Source organism: Dendrobates tinctorius, unplaced genomic scaffold, assembly GCF_039654945.1.
Source record: "Dendrobates tinctorius isolate UK_male_01 unplaced genomic scaffold, ASM3965494v1 ptg000031l, whole genome shotgun sequence".
Lineage (NCBI taxonomy): Eukaryota > Metazoa > Chordata > Amphibia > Anura > Dendrobatidae > Dendrobates > Dendrobates tinctorius.
In genome coordinates this window covers 5,387,188-5,402,753 of record NW_027361699.1, presented here as the reverse complement: position 1 = coordinate 5,402,753, position 15,566 = coordinate 5,387,188, and the positions used below count along the sequence as shown (strand labels likewise).

General features: G+C 43.4%; 1 protein-coding gene across 1 annotated transcript; it reads right to left on the bottom strand.

Moving 5' to 3' along the window:
- Positions 1-1,058: 1,058 nt before the first annotated feature.
- On the bottom strand, positions 1,059-15,006 carry LOC141086306 (uncharacterized). The gene is made up of 6 exons (XM_073572267.1): positions 14,765-15,006; positions 13,707-14,654; positions 8,326-8,401; positions 6,943-7,066; positions 6,172-6,410; positions 1,059-1,217 (listed from the first exon to the last, which is right to left on the bottom strand). The coding sequence occupies exons 1-6, from the start codon at positions 14,950-14,952 to the stop codon at positions 1,059-1,061; spliced, it is 1,734 nt and encodes a 577-aa protein (XP_073428368.1). The 5' UTR covers positions 14,953-15,006.
- Between the last annotated feature and the right edge of the window lie 560 nt (positions 15,007-15,566).

The window sequence follows — 15,566 nt, the reverse complement described above, 5'->3', positions numbered from 1 at the left end:
TGACAAGATCCTTCCAAGAATCTACTCTGTCTCTCCACAACATATGGAAAGATTTTCCCTGCTCCTACTCCTGATGCATATCAAGGGTAAGTCATATTCATCTATTTGTACGTTATTAGATCATCCTGACTTTTTTATCATTTTTATTATTTTCTTTATGCTGTTTACAGGTGCTACATCATTCGAAGATCTGAGAACAGTGAAGGACACACATATGAAACTTATATTCTGGCAGCAAAGGCCATGGGATTATTGCATGACGATTCAGAGTGGGACAAAACAATGGAAGAAGCATCTTTATTTAGAATGCCCGGTGAGCTTCGACAGCTATTTGCTGCAATTCTGAACCACGCCAACATCACAAGTGGACTTGATTTATACAACAAATATAAAAATAACATGATGGAAGACTTCCTCCTGACTCATAACGAATACATGGCCGAGCAGCAAACACTTGCCGATATCCCAGACCTCTTACGACAGTTTGCTAAAGATTGCAAACGTTGTGGGCTACCTTCCCCATCAGATGTGTATAAAATGTGTGACATTGTTGATGTGGAAAGGGAGAAACAAGAATCTGAACGACTGCAGTTTCTGATGAACCTAGAACAACGAGGCGCCTTTGAAACAATCATGAATGCAGTTAATAATCCAACCACATCATAAAAATGCTTTTTTTTATCTGGTGCAGGAGGTTGTGGAAAGACTTTCGTGTCCAAGGCTTTAACATCTATTATACTTGGGAATGGTGGCATTATAAAAACAGTTGCTCCTACCGGTTTGGCAGCTACATTACTAAAAGGTAATTTTAATTACAATTACAGAATACTGAAAAACTTAAATTTAAGATGTCTGTATTGAAGATTTTTTTTTTGTTTTACACAGGCGGTAAAACAGTCCACTCCGGATTTGGAATTTCAATTCATTTGAATGAGAGAACTGTATCAAGTATTAAAGAAGGAACCTCAGTCTGCCGAGAGTTTCGGGATACTAAACTTATTATATGGGATGAAATTTCAATGTCTCACGTTCATCTTTTCAATGCCATTGATAGAAGCTTACGTATTCTCCTTCACAATGAAGAACCTTTTGGTGGGATCCCGATTGTTGTTGGAGGAGATTTTTGTCAGCAAGCTCCAGTTGTACTTCATGGAAATCGCGTTAGTAATGTAGAGGCGTGTGTCAAGAGCAGTCCAGTCTGGAAATCCTTCAAGGAACTGAAATTAATCAGGAACATGCGAGTTAATCCTGATGAGGTTGAATTTTGTGAGTGGCTGCTAACTGTTGGATCAGGAGTTTAAGATGGGAATCTGGTGGATTTTGTGAAGCTGAGAAAAGACATTCTGACTCATGACGTCGTGACGAGCATATTTGGGAATGACCTGAACTCTCTCACTTCTGCTGATCTTGCTTCCAGAGCAGTACTATGCCCTAAAAACTGTGACACGCTGACAGTCAATGAACAAGTGTTGAGCATGCTTAGAGGTCAGACTAAATCATAGTTCTGTGTTGACAATATTTCATCCTGTGAGACAGAAGAAGAAAGAGCTCAGTACCCCATCGAATTTGTACATTCCTTAACTCCTATGGGCCTCCCTCCTCATATGCTGAACCTTAAGAAAGGCTGCTGTGTCATGCTACTCCACAATCTAAATCCAAAGAAAGGACTGTGCAATGGTACTCGATTAATTGTAGAAACTCTTGGCACAAATCTCATCGACTGCAGTATTGTTTCTGGGTAGCGTCGTGGTCAAAAGGTTCTCATTCCAAGAATACCATTGGACACTAGCGAAAATTGCGATATCCCGTTTAAGTTAACAAGAAAACAATTCCCACTTCGTCTGGCTTATTCCATGACAATTACAAAATCGCAAGGACAAACATTCGATAAGATTGGCGTTCTCCTACCTGATCCTGTATTCACACATGGTCAATTATACACTGCATTCTCTAGAGTAACAAGTTGTAAAGGTCTTTCAGTTCAAATTGTACCTGGTAGAAGTCAAGGAAAGATCTTTGAAAATTACGAAAATGACTATACATTTAATTGTGTTTACAGAGAAATTTTAACTTAATTTATGTTTTGTTATGAAATTTGTTTAGATGCTGGAATGAATAAAAAACGCACATCTTACTGAATCCAGCTTGTTATTGATTTTACACTGTGAATAAAATGTATCATTAGTATTATTCAGATTTTTAATGATTATTATTGTTATTAACTTCATTTTAATTTAATTTACCACCTGCGTAAGCGCTATTCAATGTTGTCATTATTTACTTTAGTTTAATCACCAGCAGCGTTAATTAGATAGCAATGAGTGTGCCGAGCGTTAGCTGGAAACAGCTAGTAGAATCATAGAATGGTAGAGTTGGAAGGGACCTCCTGGGTCATCTGGTCCAGCCCCCTCCTCAATGCAGGATTCACTAAATAATCCCAGACAGATGTTTGTCCAGCCTCTGTTTGAAGACTTCCATGGAAGGAGAACTCACCACCTCTCATGGCAGCCTGTTCCACTCATTGATCACTCTAACTGTCAAAAATTATTTTCTAATATCTAATCTGTGTATCCTCCCATTCAGTTTCATCCCATTGCTTCTAGTCCTTTCTTGTGCAAATGAGAATGAAGATGATCTTTCTACAATGTGACAGCCCTTGAGATATTTGAACACAGCAATTAAGTCTCCCCTCAGTCTTCTTTTTTGCAAGATAAACATTCCCAAATCCTGTAACCATTCCTCATAGGACATGGTTTGCAGACCGGTAACCATTCTGGTCGCTCTTCTGTGAACTTGCTCCAGTTTGTTCATGTCTTTTTTAAAATGTGGTGCCAAAAACTGGACACAGTATTCCAGATGAGGTCTGACCAAAGAGGAGTAGAGGGCAATAATGAGTTCACATGATCTAGACTGAATGCTTCTGTTAATACATCCCAGAATTGCATTTGCCTTTTTTTGTTGCTGCATCACACTGTTGACTCATGTTCAGTTTATGATCTATTAGTATACCCAAGTCTTTTTCACATGTGCTGTTGCTTAGCCCTATTCCTCCCATTCTGTATATGCTTTTTTCATTTTTATTGCCTAGATGTAGTACTTTGCATTTTTCCCTGTTAAAAAAACATTCTGATAGCTGCTGTCCAGTGCTCCAGTTTATTTATATCTTTTTGAATCCTCTCTCTCTTCTATAGTATTAGCTATCCCACCTAGCTTTGTGTTATCAGCAAATTTAATCAGTGTACCCTCAATTCCTTCATCTTAATAATTGATAAAGATCTTGAACAATACAGGGCCCAGAACAAAACCCTGTGGTAGCCCACTTGAGACATTCTTCCAACTGGATGTGCAGCCATTTATGACCACTCTTTTGGGTCCTATCACTAAGCCAGTTATGAATCCAACAGTTGTCTTGTCCATTCCATACTTAGTCATTTATTTCAATAAGGATGGTGTGAGATACTTTGACAAATGCTTTGCTGAAGTCAAGATATACTATATCTACAGCATTTCCCTGATCCACCTAGTCAGTGATTCTGTCATGGAAGGAAATTAAGTTAGTCTGACATGACTTATTAGTTACAAACCCATGCTGAGTCTGGTTAATCACTTAATTCTTATACCGGTACTTGCATTCATGTTGTTTAATAATTTGTTCAAAGATCTTTCCTGGTATACAAGTCAGACTCAACGACCTATAGTTCCCTGGTTCCATCTTCTTCCCCTTTCTGAAGATAGGAACAGTATTTGCTCTTCTCCAGTCTTCTGGGACTTCTCTTTTTCTCCTAGAATTTTCAAAAATTATGGAGAGTGGTTCAAAAATTTCTTCTGCTTTCTCCTTCAGTACTCTGGAGTGTAATCCATCTGGACCTGGAGACTTGAATTAATAATTGTTAGCTAAGTGTTTCCTCACTATCTTTCTGTTTATAGATATCATGGATTCTTCTACTCCTATAAAAGGACAGTGAAGATCAGTTGATGTTACATTTCCTTTCAGAGAGAAAACAGATGAAAAGTAGGAGTTAAAAAATTTGGCCATCTCAAAATCCTTTATTACCATTTCATCATTTTCATCCTGTAAAAATCTTATAGCATCTTTGACATTTCTTCTACTTTTGACATATCCCCAAAATCCTTTTTTATTGCTTTTGACGTCTCTTGCAAGTCTTAATTCATTGTCAGCTTTAAATAATCTGATTTGTACCCTGCAGGTTCTGCAGACAGCATTATATCCTTCTTTTGATATGCCTCTCACTTTCCATTTGATAAACATTTCTTTCTTCCTTTTTAGCATGTGTTTAAGTTCTGTGTTCATCCATCCTGGTTTCCTTAAATGCTTCATATTCTTCCCTCTATTTGGAATCGTTAACAATTGTGCTTTGAGAATCTAATTTTTCAAGATTTACCATCCTTCCTGGACATTTTTGTCCTTAAGGATATCCAGCCATTGGATACCCTCTGATTCTCTTTCTGAGTCCCTTAAAATCTGCCTTTCTGAAATCTAACCTTGAAGTCTGACTCTTCACAGGTCTTCCTCCTCTAGTTATCCAAAATTCTAACATAGCATGCTCGCTACTATTGATGAGCGAGTATACTTGTTGCTCGGGTTTTCTCAAGCATGCTCGGGTGTCTTCTGAGTATTTTGGCATGCTCGGAGATTTAGTTTGTGTCTACACAGCTGCATGAGTTGCAGCTGCTGGTCAGGCTGAATACATGTGAGGAATGCCTGTTTGTTATGGAATCCCCACATGTATTCAGGCTGTCTAGCAGTCGCAAATCATGCAGCTGCTTCAATACAAACTAAATCTCCAAGCACGCCAAAATACTTGGAGGACACTCGAACATGCTTGGGAAAACCCAAGCAACGAGTATACTCGCTCATCACTAGTCGCAATGTAGGGTTACTAGCAGGAAGGCGGGATGCAGTAACGAGCAGGAGGCAGAAGAACAGTTTACGGGTCTTTCATGCAGAAATTAATCAGCAAACAGTACTCCACGCAGGGAGACTGCAGGAACACAATAATACAAATACAGGAAAGATAACAACAAAGTCAGAACAAAATGTATGTACACATAAAAACAAAAAAAGGGGGGTCCACAGCCTTGTGACTGGGACCAGGGAAGTCCCCATTGGACATTCTTATTAAACCTAGAAACACCTGATACACAGAGTTCAAGTCCACCAAATTTGTATAGAAAAATATATACAATTTTTATTGATTACAAGACAATTCAGTGTATAATAGCAAAAACAATATCCTACAGAGGGTCTTAATATTAGAAAAAGAAAGGTTACACACAAAAGCCAGTGCGTCCTGACATTATAATAAGAGGTGGGGGTGCAATTTACAGTAGCATATCATATAATATAAAGTACACTAGGTGCTTGATACATGGATCGTGACTGCTAAATATACCAAATTACTATTGGGGGTCCAATTACCCACTATTATACTTGAAGCAGAGACCTACATGTAGTTGCTTAAAGAACCACACTCCAAAATAAATTATTGCTCTTACCTATAGTGCCTCAGTCAGGAACCTACAATATCACAGCCCCAAAGCACGTTTCAATACAAATTTTGTGGACTTGAACTCTGTGTATCAGGTGTTTTTAAATACAAGAAAGATGTACAGTGAAGATATAACGTTAATAACAATCGGTAAAGGTAGTGAGTTGCACTGGGAGTAGAAGATGAAAAAACAAGTGGGCCACAAAGTTCCGGAGAGGAGGCCACAGTGGGGCCTGCGGAGTCAGCATGCGGTACGTGGTCCATCTGGTAACGATTGTCTGGCACTGCAAAGGATGCTGTCAAATCAGAGCATGCAGGTATGGAAGCCTGCCAGGAGCTCGGCTGTATCTCCATGCAGGCAGTGCGTTTTGAAGTGGTTAAGCTGCGGCGTAGGCCAGCTGAATGGCTTGGAACTGTGATGGAGGCGGAGTCAACCTTCTTCTTGCATGTCCCCTGTCTTCCTGCCAGACGTCCTCCTTTTGTGCGCTCAGCTCCTTTTATCCCTATCCTGCTCCCTGCAGTCGGGTGCAAAGGTCTGCTCTGGTCAGAAAGTGTTTCCCCCCTCAACAATGGTGACAGCCCCGATGGTTCAAGACCAGACACAAAAGAAGCTGTACCAGCCCAGTCCATCTCCCTACATTCCTCCACTCCTTTCGCTCACCTTTCCACAGGCTACAATTTTCGAGATTGGGGGTTTGCCAGCGGTTGTACATTCGTAGTGCCGTAAATTGGAAGGAGTAGTGGAATCTTCCGGGATGGTAGAATCCGTTGGTACTCTAGGAGGCATTCTCTGAGCCATCTTCCTGAAGAACTTTTCTATGCCTTCCTCATCGTCTTCTTCTTCTTTTATAACAGGGGCTGACTCGCCGGCTTCTGGAAGCTCTTCCACTTGTACTGTATCTTTGGACAAGCAAGGCCAAAGCATGTTCTAGTGCACTACTCGAGTGACAGAATTTCTGTCTCCCTCAGGTTGAATCTCATACACAGGGTCTTCAGAGCTGAATCGCATTTTTACTTGATAGGGGTCTTTTCCCCAGGGATTTTCCAGTTTATCTCGTGGACGTTTGTCTCGCACTAGGACACTAGGACATGGTCCCCAATTTGAAGGTCTGTTGCACGTGATGGAGTTCTCTCAGCATGCTCCAATTCTCGGAGTCGGGATTGTACTAGACGATGCAGGGTCTGTAGACGATGTCAATGTTCTCAGACCCATGAAGACATTCCTACCCATGAGCCATTTTCCTCTGGATCTACCTCTAACTCAATTTTTCCTTTGCCACCTCTGCCGAAGAGGTGTGAGTAGGGAGTGTAACTCAATTGTTATAGACCCAGACATACTCTGAAATGAATTCAGGCCACCGGGCCTTCCGATCTTCCAAAGTTCTCAGCATTTGGATGAATGTATGGTTAAAGCGTTCACAAGCGCCATTACCCTGCGGGTTATATGGTGTAGTCTGGGATTTATTAATCTGGTACATGCGATGTAGCTCTTCCATCACCTTTCCCAAGAAACAGGCCCCTTGATCTGAATTCATATGTTTAGGACAGCCATAAATCTGGATAAAATTTTTACAGAGAGCATACGCAGCTGATTCTGCAGTTTGGTCTCTGGTAGGGGGTCACAACCGTGAATTTTGTAAAATGATCCACCATTACTAAGCAATTTTCATACCACTGGTGAGCTAGTCAGATGGTCAAATAGTCCACCATCAATAACTCAAAGGGAGCAGATGCTATGATAGATTGTATCGGAGCTTTCTGCTTGGGTGGTTTCGCCAGTTCACACGTCCGACAAGCTCTGGACATCTCTTCAACCACCGCCTTTAGCTTAGGATAATGAATGAACCGCTGCAACCACTGGAAAGTTTTCTCCTGGCCAAAGTGTGCTCCTTTGGAACTAGGACTTGCCAGGTGACTACCAGCTCCATTTGGAGTTGCACTTTCTGATACAGTAACCCATTTGTCATTTGGAGACGTTCCCATTGACGAAGGATGCGCAAAGTTTCTGGAGACAGAGTGTTAATTTCTGCCCGACTGGGGAGTCTCCTTGAAGTTACGCACCGCCTCAATAGAGCAAGCTCTCAATCTTCTTGTTGCAAGTAAACCCACTCATCCCGAGGTCGCCGGGATGGCTGAATGGCGGGGAACTGTGATGTCAATATTCTCCTTGCATGTCCCCTGTCTTCCCGACAGAAGTCCTCCTTTCGTGTGCTCAGCTCCTTTTATCCCTACCCCGATAACTGCAGTCAGGTGCAAAGGTCTGCTCTGGTCAGAAAGTGCTTCCCCCCACAACAATGGTAACAACCCCGATGGTTCCAGCCCAGACACACAAGAAGCTGCCCCAGCCTGGTCCATCTCCCTACAGCTACCTCCTAGTGTCCCAGCCACTCTTACCTTCTCAACCATTTCCTCCCTCCTCCCTGTTTATAAAAATTAGCTCCAGGGTAGCAGATCCCCTTGTATACTCCCCTACCTTTTGGAAGATAAAGTGGTCAGCAAGAGAGGATAAGAATTTGCTTGACCTGTTAGTTTTCCCAACAAATGTCTGGATAGTTGAAATCCCATGACCACTATGTCATAAACCTTTAATTTACATAGTGTAGAGCTTGATGCTAAGAAGATCGTCCACCAGTGCCAGGCTATGCACACTAGTAACATTCTATGCTGACAATTTAACTCCTGAGATACCAGTCACCTCTCTTCAGTCTTTTGACTTTTTAACTTCTGTACAGCAATTAGTTGGTTACCTCTCTCCCATACCTTGTCAGCTCCTGACCGATTAACAGTCCTGCAAAATCACAAGCTCCCGACCTACCTGTAGATTCCTTTGTGCAGCTCTTCTATTCACAGCTGGCACTTTCCCAAAGGCAATTTTATCTCTATAAACAAATCTAATGATAACAGCAGAGACATCAGAGCAAGCACTGACAGACCATTAATGCATCACAGTAGCAGGAAAAAGGTAGAAAACCAGAACTTAAAGAGGCTTACCACTACTTTATCATTGATGATCACCAATATCTGATTGGTCAGTCCGACAGCTGACACCCCTGCTGATCAGCTGTTCTCGGTGTCATCGGCAGAGGAAAATGCTCAATTGCGGAGCTACTCTGTCTTCTGATAGTGACTGCACCTCTGCCTCCTATTTGTTTGAGTATGAGGTGCATGTACCGTACCCTGCTGTGGCCACTATCAGAAGATGGAGCAGCTACAAATCATGCAGTTTCAGCCTGTGACCTTCACCACTAAGAATAGCTGATCAGCGGGGGGTGCCTGGTGTCGGACCCTGACCTCTTAAGGGCCTGTCACACTAAGCGATATCGCTAGCAATATCGCTATAACGTCACTGGTTTTTGTGATGTAGCAGCAATATTGCTAGCGATATCGCTATGTGTGATACTTACCTCCGACCGGCTCCCCTGCTGACTATCGCTGATCGCGCGAGAACGTCTTGGACCGTTTCTCGTCGTCAGCTTCCTGCTGGGCTTCCTGTGGTGCCGACGAGCGACGTGTGGACGTGGGCGGGAGGACGTCAGGATCGCCTCATCTGACAAGTAAGTAATGACCCCCGACCGCTGCTATGTCACTGGTGAGATCTGCCTGTGTGGCAGCTCACTAGCGACCACTTAGCGATGCACCAGCGATCCTGACCGCATCATATCGCTGGTCAGGATCGCTGGTGCATCGCTAAGTGTGACAGTACCTTAAGTCATCAATGAAAAAGTAGTGGATAACCTCTGCAACCCCTTCACAATGTTGGACATACTAAGTACGTCTTGGTTGGCTGGCACTTACCGACCTTGGACGTACTGAATATGTCCAGGTGTTTACCGCCGGGTGTCAGCTGATTCTGACAGCTAACACCCGGCTCTCAGTGCAGGAGCGGTGCATGCACCCCTCCCGGTACTGTAACCTCCTAAATACTATGATCTCTTGCAATCACAGCATTTAGTAGGCATATAGAGGGTTATCGCGGGAGCTTGATCAATGCCATGGAGACATATCAATGCCATGGATACATGGATGGTGACATATGGGGGGGCAGAATAGGAGAACATATGGGGACAGTAGGGAGACATAGGGGGGTAGGATGGAGACACAAGGGGACCAGGAATGAGACACATGGGGCCAGGATGGGGGACATTATTACAGGTAGGTGTCAGAAGGAAGGACATTATTACTGTAGGGGCTAATTAAGGGATATTATTACTGCTGTGATGTATTTTACTTTTGAGGATACTCTTTTCAGTGGGGGGTCCTGAAACTGTGCAGGGCAACTCTGTCACTTTTTTCTTCATCTGTTGTAGTGTAGAAGTTGGGGAATGTGCTCTAGATAACTTATTTTCTTGAGAGAAGAGTCCTGGCTGGAAGAAATGATGGCTATCTTCAACTAGAGGCATCAATGGTAAGTCAGTGTGTTACTTGTACACTTACAGTACACACTATATACTATATACAGAGCTCCTGTGTGTAATTTCACCAATGATTTCTGTATTACCTGTACACTGACACTTTATAAAGAGCAATTGTATATACTTAGAGTTGAGCGACTTTTGGTTTTTTAGGGTCGCGTTTCGTTTCGTGAAACCCGACTTTCCAAAAGTCGGGTCGAGCAAGATCGTCCGATTATAGGGAAAAGTCGGGGTCGTACCGAAACACGAAACCCAATGTAAGTCAATGGGGAATAAAAGTCGGCAGTGAGAGGAGGACAGGAAACACACCAACAGTGCCCATTTGAATGCCAAAAGCATCAATTCTTCTTACTTAAGCTTGTCAACCTTAATTAACTTCATAATACAAGTTACGCACTGAAAAATAGGGGTTAGGCTAATTTCACACTTGCTTTTTTTTCCAGCGCGTTTTTAGCGCAAAAAAACGCATAGAAAAAAACGCATACAAATGCATACAAACGCTGCGTTTTTTTCAAGCATTTTTATGCGCATGCAGGAAAAAAACGCTGCGTTTTTGTGCGTTTGTATGCGTTTTTTGTGCGTTTGCGTTTTTTTACAGATTTTTGGACAACCCCCCAAAAAAGAAAAAAAACCATTCAACAACACACAAGACCAATGGGACTTCATTGTGGGTGTGGTATGTTAATATATAGACCCTGTCTACAGTATTCTTCCCATTTGCTTGATTCTTCTCGTGACCATGGATCTGCGCTGGAAGAGTTTTCACTTCAACTTGGATTTGGACATCGCGATGGCTCAGGCGTATGCAGTTGCTTGCCATGAACAAAGGAAGAGAGAGAGGCAGCGAAGACGGCAGCGGCGGCGTATGTGGATACATCCGATTGTTGAACTCCGGGAGAGCCGTGGGGCATACCACACCCTCTACAGCGAGCTCCAGGCAAACCCGGAGAAATTTACAGATTATATCCGGATGTCCCAAGAAAGTTTCAGGGATTTGCTTGCTCGTGTCCAACAATCCATCCGGAGACAGGACACACAGCTCCGTCGTGCGATTCCTCCTGAGGAACGGCTACTGGTGACATTACGGTACGTAATATTTAAAAACCAAGGGGTGCGGTCTGATTGCTTTTTTTTAAAATTTAATATTCAAAACCTTGGGTAATTAGTTTTCGTGAATGTACTAATATTTTATTTTATAGTTTTTTAAAATAATATACATAAATATTAATTTAACTTCTTTCTCTGTTCACAGATTCCTGGCAACTGGAGAAACCCTATCTTCACTACACTTCCAGTACCGTATTGGAATCTCTACCTTGTCTGGAATTGTTGCGGAGACCTGCCGGGCTCTCTGGAATGTTCTTTGTCCAGAATTTATGCCCCTGCCCACCGCTGAAAAGTGGATGGAAATTGCTGACAAATTCTGGACAGTATGCAATTTCCCCAACTGTTTGGGAGCTGTTGATGGTAAACACATACGGATCATCAAACCCAAAAGAATGGGATCTGAGTACTATAATTACAAAAAGTACTTTTCAATAGTACTCATGGCCATTGCGGATGTCGGATGTATGTTTGTAGCAGTGGACATTGGAGCATTTGGCCGTGCTAATGACTCACAGGCTTTTAAAAACTCAGACATGGGCCGGAGGTTGTATGGCAACCAATTTAATTTCCCTATGCCACGGCCTCTTCCTCACACCGAAGCTCCGCCACTGCCCTTTGTAATGGTTGGCGATGAGGCTTTTCAAATGTGCGGAAACTTACTGAAACCCTACTCCAGCCGGGACTTGGACCACACCAAAAAAATATTTAATTACAGGCTGACCAGGGCCAGAAGAACTGTCGAGTGTGCTTTTGGGATTCTTGTCTCCACATGGCGAATTCTCTGCACGGCCATTAATCTTAAACTTGAAACAGTCGATGAGGTGGTGAAGGCCTGTGTGGTTCTACATAACTTTGTGATGGCTAAAGAGCACCCGACCTTTGAACTGGACGCTGATGCTCCTAACCCATTGCCTGAATTCACTCAGCACCCTCTCAGGTCATCCGTTGAAGTTGGCCAAATGAGGGACCAATTTGCGGCCTACTTTATTTCTGATGTAGGACGGGTGCACTGGCAAGATGAAATGGTGTAAGAATGTTTTTGTTTGTTTATGGTAATAAAAAACCTTATTTGATACCATTACTGAGTGCACTATATTTTTTAAACTCCAATTAAATAAAAAACTTCCCATGTATAACTGTGAAGTTTTTGATGTTCACACACCTGGGCAGGTAAATACACATATGAGTTAAAATGCAGCATTGCTAGTCTGCGTGAAATATATTGGAACGTAAGCAAAGCTGCATGTTAAATCTGATGCGTATTAACCAGGCCATGAATCAGGAAACCAATTTTTTTCAAGAGAAAATTGTCCAACTAGTTGAAAAAAAAGTATGTGATTTTTTCAAAACCCAACCCCAATGAAAGTCAATGGGGAATACAAGTCAGCATTGAGTGGATGAATGTAATCAGCTCAATTCCAACTTTTATTTAAAATTGTGGTAGTGTAGAAATAAACATTTTTTAAGAAAGAAACTTATTTTTTGAGACAAGTTTCAACAGTTTGTTTTTCATGAAACCAGATTCTAGTTGGTAAAACTCGAGTTATTACACTAGGCCTTGGTATGACTATACTAGGCCGTGGTATTTCACATATGAGTATACTAGGCCTTGGGCCTACTAGTATAGTCATATGTGAAATACCACGGCCTAGTATAGTCATACCAAGGCCTACTGTAATAACTCGATTTTTACCAACTAGGATCTTGTTTCACGAAAAACAAACTGGTGAAACTTGACTAAAAAAATTGAAACATTTTTTAAGAAAGAAACTTATTTTTTGAGACAAGTTTCAACAGTTTGTTTTTCATGAAACCAGATTCTAGTTGGTAAAACTCGAGTTATTACACTAGGCCTTGGTATGACTATACTAGGCCGTGGTATTTCACATATGAGTATACTAGGCCTTGGGCCTACTAGTATAGTCATATGTGAAATACCACGGCCTAGTATAGTCATACCAAGGCCTACTGTAATAACTCGAGTTTTACCAACTAGCATCTTGTTTCACGAAAAACAAACTGGTGAAACTTGACTAAAAAAATTGAAACATTTTTTAAGAAAGAAACTTATTTTTTGAGACAAGTTTCAACAGTTTGTTTTTCATGAAACCAGATTCTAGTTGGTAAAACTCGAGTTATTACACTAGGCCTTGGTATGACTATACTAGTCCGTGTTATTTCACATAGGACTATACTAGGCCTTGGGTTGGTTTTTAACATGTATTTACCCATCAGTGTGTGTGAGCGGCGCAAACAACATTAATCAAACTTTGTAATGGTGAACCACAAATGTAAATTTATTTTTAACCACAAAAATAAACAAAAAAATTATTTTTTTCGGCGTTTGGGGGCAGATGGTTTCAATTTGGGGGTGTGCAGGGAATATGCAACACTTGCAGTTGAAGACGGTGTTTGAGGGGAAGGGGCAACAAAACTTGTGGGGGAAGGTAGTCCAGTTAAGGGAATTAAACAAGGAACACTTGGAGGAGAGGAAATCTGTTCAGGTACATTTGTTGTAATGGCATGTCGCCGTAGGCTTGTGTGCCTGGACCGACTTTGGCCCAATGCCCGCCTTGATTGATTTCGCCTTGAACTTGGGGCAAATATTGAGTGTAGGTCCCCCGTCTGCTGGGGTGGCTGCTGCTGAGGTGGCTGCTGCTGCTGCTGAGGTGGCTGCTGCTGCTGCTGAGGTGGCGGCTGCTGAGGTGGCGGCTGCTGCTGCTGCTGAGGTGGCTGCTGCTGCTGCTCTTGGTTGGCAGTGCTCGTCCTTGCAGGAGGACTGGTGGCGGCAGTGATGGTCCAGGTTTGCGGAGTGGTGGTGGCAGGGCTACTACATGTTGTTGTAGCGGCAGGGCTGTTCCATGTTTGCCTAGTGGTGGCTGAGCTCCACGCATGCATGGGAGTGGCGGTGGTGCTCCAGACAGGAGCAGCGCTTGCCATGGTAGTGTCGGTGAAGTGACCAGCTGCACTCAGACTTGTGGTGGTGTAACGGTGGGTGTCCTGGCTTTGAATAGAGGTGTCCGTGCAGTGGTATGCAGCACAAGTCGGTAGTGAGGTGAAGCGAGTCAATGGTGGCACAGGTGGAAATGACACCACTGACTGCTGACCGTACCGATTATGCTGCATAGCCTGCAAGAAAGCATTGTTGCAGGCCTGCAGCACATTCAGCTGTTGCTCAGGACTAAGGTGTTCCGCCATGCCCTTTTCAATCTTACTAAAAAAATGGTGTGCTGGTCTGTTGAGGTCGGCCTCCAGACGGTCAAGGCGCTGTTCTACAGAATTGAAGCGGTGTTCAAAGTGGTTAAAACCACGTTCCATGAGTGCAAAACCGCTTTCAACTCTGTCGGACAGCGACTTGAGGCTGGAATTAAAGGCCTCGCTCAAATGCATAAACTCGGGCAAGACATTCCTGTCCAAGGCCCTCTGCCGCTGGCGGGTAGTGCCCGCATAACCAGTGGCAGAGACCTGGGACAGGGGAACACCTGATGGCCCAGCTTCCTGGTCACCAGCTGTGTGTGTGGCTGACCTGCAAGGTGCTTCCTGGCTGTCGGATGGCTGGGACGGGTCAGAGGACGTCCGAGGAAGGACCGCTCTAGGGCCAGGTTGCAGGGTGCTGCTACAGGTGCTGTGGAAGAAAGGAAAATCATTACTACCATGCCTTTACAAGAAGCATCAGCTGTGGATTAGAAAAACACAGATTAATAAAACTAAAAACCCAAAATTTATAATACTTACGATCTCGTGGCAAGGACCGGTCTTAGGAACTGCAACGCGTGATAGTGACGGTATCTAGTTCTGGTCCTTGACGCAGATCCACTGCGAACCTGGCCCTCAGCACGAACATCACTGTTGAAGCGGTCCTTGATCGAACGCCAACGTGTTCGGACTTTGTCCACTGTTGGGAAAAAAAAAAACAGTGCCATCAAGGACAACAGTCACTGCGGCACAATACAGCAATACAATACTCAAAGCAGTCACTGTAGAGCCCGATGACACTGTTCGGTTTCCTGCTAGAATATACCTAGCACGAAACCCAACAGTGCCGTCAAGGACAACAGTCACTGCGGCACAATACAGCAATACAATACTCAAAGCAGTCACTGTAGAGCCCGATGACACTGTTGGGTTTCCTGCTACAATATACCTAGCACGAAACCCAACAGTGCCATCAAGGACAACAGTCACTGCGGCACAATACAGCAATACAATACTCAAAGCAGTCACTGTAGAGCCCGATGACACTGTTGGGTTTCCTGCTAGAATATACCTAGCACGAAACGCAACAGTGCCATCAAGGACAACAGTCACTGCGGCACAATAGAGAGCAGGGAAATACTCACTAAACGCCTTTTTGGAGGATGCTGTGGCGCTGTCCCAGCCATCCATCAACGCTGCGGCCACCTCATTCCATAGCCGCCGGGTCACCACATTGTCCTTGTACAGCCGGTCACGGCTGTCCCACAATGGCGCACGCTCCTGGACCAGGCTGATGAGCTGCTCATTATCCAGGTAGACGTCTTCATCCCGTTGTGGAACC